The sequence below is a fragment of the Filicampus tigris genome, chromosome 8 (genome assembly GCF_054856515.1).
Source record: "Filicampus tigris isolate MCC_2025a chromosome 8, RoL_Ftig_1.0, whole genome shotgun sequence".
Classification (NCBI taxonomy): Eukaryota; Metazoa; Chordata; class Actinopteri; order Syngnathiformes; family Syngnathidae; genus Filicampus; species Filicampus tigris.
Window position 1 is genome coordinate 1,395,506 of NC_141224.1, and position 8,587 is coordinate 1,404,092.

Here is an 8,587-nt window from a genome sequence, read left to right on the forward strand (position 1 = left end):
GCCTGCGCAACGCTGCATCAACACTGTCAAACACTTGACCAAAATACGATTTTAAGGACTAGGACGGAGATTCACTTTGACTTACAATTTTTTTCTTCTATTTAATGGACGTATAAAATAAAATGTAATGACGGGACAAGGTGATTATAAGTGTCATGATCTTGTTGTACCTGAAGAAAGCAACGCCTCTCTTTCTTGATTGGCTACTTGTTGAGTTTGCTACCTGTCAATCAAACGTTTATCGTTTGCCGTTGTATGAAGTTTTGAGTTAGGTCACTTTCGAAAATATTCGAAAATATTTTACACTAGATGAACTCTTTGTCCTGGTAAAGTTAATTCTCCGTCTGTGATAAATGTTAAGAGTGTTTATTTTAATTTTTCAATTTATTAGCTAGTGATGAATCATTGTTTCAGAACGACTTGCTGCAATAACTAGCTAGCTCATGTGCTAGCTAATTCAATTGCTAAACCAATGTAATCAGCTATCTTCGTTTTGATAATATTGATTTTTCTTCCAGATTTCTGTTGTCCTGAGAATTTGTTTTATATAAGATATGGCATGTGTACAACGAGTGAGGACATCTCAGGTAAATGTAATCAATAATATGACTTAATGTTTAACAGCAATGGCTGTAAATGTAACTCAACCAAATCTGAAATGAATCATAAATCAGATGTTTTTTTCCTACTCAGCAGTAATAGAGCCCTTAAATTCACATCACATTATTTAAGTATTATAACGCCCTTGTTTGTGTTTAAAGGACGACGGATTTGTCGATGCTCTTAAGTTGCTTTTTTTCCCCACATGCGGGAACAAAATGCACATTCATTCAGAAACTGATATCGGCTACGGCTCACGCCCAGTCACACATCATCACATACACTTATGTCAAAGCAAATGAAGAGCGACTTTTAACTTATTACAACTATATACTATGGTATACTCTTTTTAAATTACTTTAACAATTTTTTGAGAGGTACCTTCAATAATTGCAAATAATTTGAGTCAAGCACAAAGATGGTGTATTCGAAAGCACAAATGGACGGATGTCAAAGGAAGGAAGGTAAAAAAAATAGTTTTAAGCAAAGAAAGAAAGGATGCAAAATAAAAAGTGTGTCTCGGGGAATGGACATAGGAGAGAAGAAAAAGAGACAAAACCGGTTTTAGGTGGAAGGAAGGAGGTAGGAAATAAATAAAGAAAAGCAGATCTAAGCAATGGAAGGAATAATGCATCAGGCGTGATGGAAGTTGGGAAATGTATTACAATGAACAAAATTTAAAGTGTATGCATACCTACTTTTGGCTCATCCTGTATAACAGCAAAAAAAGGACAGCTGTAGTAAATGGTTTATGCCCTATGGTGGTTCTGTGTGAATAAACAAGTTTGTGTCTTTTCCGCAGGACACTCAACTGTTGCCCAATCAGGTTGTGTCTGAGTTGCAGTCTATCAGTGTCATCAAAAATCTTCTGGCCATAGGCGTGTCGGGCATCATGTACCTTCGAGGAATTTTTCCAGAAAGAGCCTACGGGAGCAAATATATTGAAGGTCAGACAACCATTGGTGTTTGGTCAATTGATGATGCGAAGGGCGCCCAGAAAGGGGAAATTGGGCCAAAACTCAAGTGTCATGTAATGATTTAGGTAAAAAGATCATTGAAGGATGTTGCTACTGATGTTAATGATGTTTACATGCTTCAATACTTGATTAACCCCAATAAAATGATGACTATTTAATGAACTGTATTTTTTAAGTCTATATCAACCAGTTCCTTTCCACAGATCAGAAAGTGATGATCCTCAGAGAGGAGCGCAGTTGTCCTGGCGCCTGTCAGATTGTTGAATGGTAAACATCTGCATCTTTCTTCTTACAAACAAGAGGCAGGCCACTACAAAGTACTCTTGATGTCCTCATCACAATCGTCATTGTGAAAATATAGTGGAATAATGAAACTATGAGCTCTTATGTGGTCAAACATTTGCACATGTACCAGTACAACGATAATTCACTTAAATGCTTTTTTTCCCTCATTTAATAATAATAACGATAAAAGAAATCATTGGATGTATGTGATTTTGTTGTCTCACACATACTGCTGTGCTAAGTACACTATATTGAGTAAATGTTTAAATGATACAAAATATTTGTTTACATCATTTTATAATCCACAATTTATCAAAGAGTTGATTCTATTTTCGTGATCATATTGAACATTTTGTGACAAAGCTGGTGTCAGGCAAAATCCTTGCATTTCCAAAACCTCACTTTACAGGCAACAAAAAAAAATGGCATGTTTGTTGAGTCATTAACATTGCATCGCCAAAGAGAGCAAGACATTTTCAACATATTTTACATTGGTCAGTAATTAAACACACACACACATGCACACACACCTAATCGAAATTGCTTTGCTTCATTTATGGTTGAAGGGGAATTAGCTTTCATGTATACTAATTGTTTCAAAGATGTACCAAAACAAGAGGGGACATTCTCATTGGTGTTATCAATCACCAGTTTCATCAATAATCTATCAAAGTTTATTGTTTGAACAATTACATCACCAAGCGGGCTGTGCTCTTGAGTGTCTCCTGCTCATAACATGTTTCCTTGCTTCCTTTTGAAGGATGATGGGATGCTTTGACGCCATTCAGATGAAATATGTAAGACACATTCAACAATGTCCATTGTTTTTAGGATGGTGATTTGTCATATAATCTTAGACATTAGTTCACATTTTAACATCTTGCATCATACCAATTCTCATTTGTTATTCCCTCCAGCTGCGGACACTCATTATGTCTGTAAGTATGCTTGTTTTTTTTTTTGGTTTTTTTTTTTACGTATGTGAGAAATTATTATGTATACTATTGTACAAGTAAAGTATAATTTAAGACACATGTTTGGAATTAAATTGCCATTAGCTATTTTGAGTCAACGTTACATCTGCCACTGTTGCAGGTCTCTTCAGACCCAAACGACCCACAGGTACTGCACTTCCACTGTGACGACACAACAAACAAACACTGAACACTTAACAGGAATGCTGCACGTCTGTCATTTCTCCCCTTGCAGAAAGTGACAGAGTTTTATCAATTCAGGATTCAGTACAACACAGAAGGGGCACAGATGAACTTTGGGAGGTGTTTTTGGTCTTTTCACTAAACACTTTTTGGAAAAGCACCATGACAAAAAAACACACGAGGTAACCTCACCTGTTCACTGTTTGCTCTTTCATGTGCCGCTTCCATCAGCACCCAAAGCAAGGATTTTGCCATTGCGGTTGGCAGCACAAAGAAGGCCAGCGTCCTGCTGGTGAGGAAGCTCTACATGCTGATGCAGAACCTCGGCCCTCTGCCCAACAAAATCTTCCTCAACATGACACTGGCGTACTACGATGACGGTAAACGGCTTCAGGGAGGACGTTTTTATACCAAAAGTTATGACAATATCTATTGCGGACGCGCAAACTTGTTTTGGCAGATAGTGAACAATTATTCCAAAAAGTGGTTGGAAGGTGTTTTATGCCACTCCTTGTTGACGTTTACTGCCAAAATAACCATAAATCAAAGGGATTTACATGTTATGTGTCTAAACTAGAACAACCAAATGATTGCCTTGAAATGCTTAATGTAGCTTAATGTTATGATGAATAATGAAAAACACCATTGATGGGCAAACGGATAAGTTCAATAGTTGTGTGTCATAACCCTTTCAGCAATGGATATTTGAACTAAAATGGTGCCGCAACTCATGTCGACCAACAGTATCGTAATACTCACAGCCACAGGCATATAGTCTTTATACTTTGGGGAAAAATATGACTGAGCTGACTGAACCCCTGCGGGTTGCGGTAATGCTAACTCGTTTGGCTCTGTATGACTATATTATACTGCCGCCTGGTAAACAAGACGGGTATTCTAGTGAATTTCTGGGCCTGTACCGGACATTCCATTTTGTTCGGTGTGTCTAGTATTCTCAACAATCAGCCTTGTATTTCTTTTTTTATTGACTTTCTGGATATTTGTGTTTCATTGTATTCATTTATTATTATTATTTGAAAGCCGTGTCCTCATCGTGTCGTTATCAGTCACGCCGCACGACTACCAGCCACCGGGCTTCAAGGAGGCTGATGGCGACATGCTGGTGTTTGAGCGCGAGCCGGTCAGTCTGACCATGGGCGAGGTGGTCACGCCCTTCCACTCCCTCAAGGTGGACATGGCCACCGAGAGACACAGGCTGGAGCCGGTGAGTGCTTAGAATCTGACCGCCGATTCGCACTTGACAGTTGTAGCTGGCGCTTCCCGTCCATAGGTGGAGGAGACCACTGGAAGGAGAAATAGGTGGTATCTTAGGATAAAACGTGACGGGAGCCTGTCACAGGTGAGTTCTTAGCTACACTCTTTTTCTCACAGTCACACCACCCTCTCTCGCAGAGGTGTCAAATCCAGGTCCAGAAAGTAAAATTAAAAAACTGCCACAGTTTAGCTTTAGCCGCAGCTGCTTCTACTCCACCGGCAGGTAAACGAGCTCATTTGGCCGCCCCCCTGAGATGGATAAAAATGTGTTTTTTTGCTTAATTCACAAATGCAGTATGTATTAATCAGAATGCAATGTGTAGTCGAGTGTGGGCGCATAGAATATACTATTGTAAAGAATGTTTTTCACTTACCTTCCCATTTAAAAAAAAAAAGAAAAAACCTTCTTATATTTGCTAATCTCACCATCTGTAGAGGTCTGAGATTGAAGATGTGGACCACACACCCCAAAACAGCAACACAGACATCAAAGGTAAAGTCCTGCTAGTTCTTATTGTTGATTAGGTCCAAAGCAGCAGGTGGCGTCAAAGCCCTCTTGCTTATTATTATTACATTATTATTATTATTGTTATAATTGTTCTGATGAATGTGTGTCCTTTTGGGGGTCTGAACATGCCTGAAAACTCAGTCCAAAAAACAACCCCCTCCCTCGGAAGTAACAAAAAAATACCTTCAAGTTTTAGGTTCTTTTTGTCTTTCATCAGCACAAGAGATTGAGCTGAGCTGCCATGAGAAGATGGGCACTTGTGAGGTCAAAACGGTGAGTCTGACATCATCATTGGCATCAAGTCTAGTGATGGTGAGATGAAGCCCGTGAAGCATCGCTACTTTCAGTCAACTGTGCTGGCCGCACATGTACCGAAATCATTTACTCTATGGCGCCATCAAGTGGTCAATAAAATGTACTATGATCTTGCTGTACAGCGGCAAGTATAGCAGATGAACTCTTGAAATGCTTTTAAGTATTATGAAAGAATGTCCCAACATGGCGAAATTAAGCTTAATGAATCACTGAGGCTTTCCAGACAATTGGTTTGCACCTGATTTTAAGCAATCTTGCTTCATTTGCGCTATGGCATCATCAAGCAGTATGACAGAAGTGTACACAGAATGAAATTAGATTATCCGTTTAATAGTTACTAAACGACCATAAGTAGCAGTTGTAGCAGTAGGTGTGTAGTGCAAACATGGAGAAAATAATAAACATAACATGATAAGCACAATGTTTATAAATAACCATAAATAAATTTGAATCTAAAAATAAATAGAGCATCCATCCTACAGCTTCCTAGTCAAGATACGGCGTCGCCCTAGCCATTACACTGAACAAGCACGTGGTTTTGCCTCCTGCAAAATGTATTTAAAAAAAAAGTCTAAAAACTGCAAAACGGCTACTTGAGCCGTTGTTTAAAAAAAAAAAAAAAAAATCAGGGAAGAAAATGAAAGTAATGCAACAAACAATCAATGACAAGGAGTCAAGAATGATAAAACGCAAACATGAGATTTAAAAAACACTTAAAAGTTCCAATAAAAAGCAGCAACAAAAATGTACACTTGGAAAGATGGCTGAATAAATGTTGGAATAATTCAAAAGTGGTGAGAAGAAGAATTGTTCATCTCAGATGGAGACTGATGTGCTGAAAACGATGACATCCAACATGGAGGTGTCCACGATGACCACCAGGAGTGGACGCATCATCCAACACTCCACGGTGAGTGAATCTCGCTATTGGAGCTTAGTCTCACAAAAGGCTTTCAAGGGAAGTTTTGCATAGAGTGTGCGTGTGTAAGAAGAAGGCCCAAAGTTTTCTGTGTAAGATTTAAAGCAGAAGGCCAAAGAGGTTTAGTGTAAGAATTAAAGTAGATGGTCTCAAACTCTGTAAGAATTGAAGCTGAAATCGCAAAGGTGTTTGGGTAAGAATTAAAGCAGAAGGCCTAAGGGTTTCTGTGTAAGAATGAAAACCAAAGGCTTCCAAGCTCTGTGTGTAAGAATTAAAACAGAAGGCCACAGTGGGTCTTTGCAAAATGCCGTTGTTTTGTGTCTAAAGACTTAAAGACCCAAACACCCGTGTGTAAGATAAGCTTTCTGTCCAAAGCCAAAGGCCAGGACAAGGCGGTGTCTTCATATGACCGAAGCTGTCAATAAGGCCGTCACTTAAGATTTTGACGAGTGCAATGTCTTTAGCAAAGTTATTTATAACGATCCTAACACTGTGGCGCGTGTTGATGTCAGCAGCAGACAAAGGGAACGGCAAACACGAAGAAGCAAGCGGCCGTAAAGAACAATATGGTGAGAAGAACACATTCTTAACAGTATGAAAATGTGCCTTGCTGTTCCGTGCTACTTGCATGTTGAACAAAAAAGGCTGACGAGGCAAATGAAGCAGCTTTTGCAGCAAGATCACCACGAGAGCTCACCATTGCGAGGGCGTGCGTGGCGCGCTCACGAAAATCTCTCTTGTGTTACGGATGAGTCATCACTCCCTGTAGAGTGGGACGTGGGCTCACTTTTTCCAAACTTCTCTCGGCAGGTTTGTCGGTACGACATCCCCAGCAGTCAGGAGACGCCTCTGAAGAAACGCAAGTTCAGCGAGTCCAAAGTGAACCCGTGAGCCACCGTCACACACACGCTTGCCTCCTTTTCGAGGTTGTCGATGCTCACCTGTGAGGTTCTTTCAAAATCCCACATGAGAACTTCATTGTTTCAGCAGCACGTTGTGAGAAGTTTGAAGAGTTTTTCTGGTTTCGTCTTGTAATTGTGAGCATTCTCGTTTTGTTGTTGAGCCATTTTTAATGTTGACCAAACAAGTTTGACTTGTGCAGATTAGGACTGGAGGCTGGAATAAAAGACACAAGTGTTAAGGGTTTTTACTGACTGTATAGTTACTTCCTTGTACGAAGACCTAGCTCAGGGATGGGCAGTTTAAATGCTTGAAGTGGAAGTCAACGCAAACATATTTTTTTCAAGAATATGTTCTATGCAAGCCCACTAGTTGAAGCAGGGCATTCTGATAAATGTTGTGTTTGTGGAATAAGTGTCAATCCACCCGTTTTTAGCCATCTCTGGGGGCGGCCATTTTGTCTTCTGTCAACTGAAAATGACATCACAACGGCTCACACCGACCAATCACGGCTCAGATTCAGAAAACAGGTCAGCCGTGATTGGTCGCTGTGAGGAGTTGTGAGGTCATTTTCAGTCGACAGAAGACAAAATGGCCGCCCCCAGAGATGGCTAAAAACGAGTGCATTTTGCTGCTTAACTTATATTCCACAAACGCAAAATTAATCAGAATGCCGTGTTTCTACTAGTGGGCCTGCTGGGAACATATTCTTGAAAAAAATATGTTTGGGTTGACTTGCGGGCCACAATTTTAGGGTCTTTAAATTTGCAAAGCGGATTCCGGTGGGGCCTTTATTTCAAGCCCTAGACGTAGGTGTGTTTTAATGTACATTTTGATAGATCACTGTTCTTCACCACCGCTGTTTTGCTGGACACTGCATATGTACACAGAACACGCGTGAACGCGTTGATTTTTACGAGCATTTTCAACATATACGGGGAAGCCGTAACAGTTGTTCTCGAGCTAAGCTATTTTATCTGCGTCCACTTACAACCTGGCTCGTGTAAACAGCCCTTCAGTTTGCACTCACTCGTCAGCGAACGCTAAAGTCACTAACCTCGCAGCATTTGCATGTGGAGTGCTGGAAATGAAGCCGTTAAGTGAAAGTGGATTATACGTGAGCACAAGTGACCTTTGGGCCCGTCAGCAGCCGAGCTGTGTGTTTTTAATCTCCTATTGTTTTTCCCGGAGAGAGGAACATTTGCTGATAGACTGCCCAAACCCGCTGCCGATCAATACCGCAGGAAGCCTTTGTGATGCATATCCAAGCAGCCCCTTCGCTGTCTGGAGATGGGGGTGGGGGTTCGATGGGGTGGACTCCATCAAATGGCCGCTTACGGCTTAACGCGGGCATTGTGTGGAGCGCTGCATTTATTTTATTGTCTCTCAGCGCGCGTGTGCAATGTTATTAAGAAGAGAGGCATAAAGCAGAGGGCGTGATACAGACGAGAAATAGTGGCACATCTTTGCGAGGGGTGAAATGCAACACAGCTGTACAACCCCACCCGTCTGCTTGTGGACCAGAATAAGACTTTATTAGACCCACCATGGGGTAATTCCAGTTTTACAGCAGCAAAGTGCACAAACACACCAGAATAAAGTATCCATGTACCGTACAACATCAGCAGTGCTTGTGTCAAAGTGGACACTA

General features: G+C 40.7%; 1 protein-coding gene across 4 annotated transcripts; it reads left to right on the forward strand.

Annotated features, from left to right (window-relative positions):
• On the forward strand, positions 1-7,182 carry hormad1 (HORMA domain containing 1). Of its 4 annotated transcripts, none has more exons than XM_086038942.1 (16): positions 1-140; positions 519-587; positions 1,403-1,547; positions 1,781-1,844; positions 2,623-2,659; positions 2,780-2,800; positions 2,958-2,984; positions 3,072-3,139; positions 3,251-3,399; positions 4,087-4,244; positions 4,311-4,379; positions 4,730-4,787; positions 5,020-5,075; positions 5,938-6,027; positions 6,549-6,605; positions 6,847-7,182. In XM_086038942.1, exons 2-16 carry the CDS (start codon positions 555-557, stop codon positions 6,925-6,927), a joined length of 1,113 nt encoding a protein of 370 aa, XP_085895068.1. In that variant the 5' UTR covers positions 1-140; positions 519-554; the 3' UTR covers positions 6,928-7,182. The 4 variants fall into 4 exon arrangements, with proteins under 4 accessions (XP_085895068.1, XP_085895067.1, XP_085895069.1 ...); XM_086038941.1 differs by lacking the exon at positions 1-140 and adding an exon at positions 212-326; XM_086038943.1 differs by lacking the exon at positions 1-140 and adding an exon at positions 212-326 and having other exon boundaries at positions 6,552-6,605.
• The last annotated feature ends 1,405 nt before the right edge of the window (positions 7,183-8,587 follow it).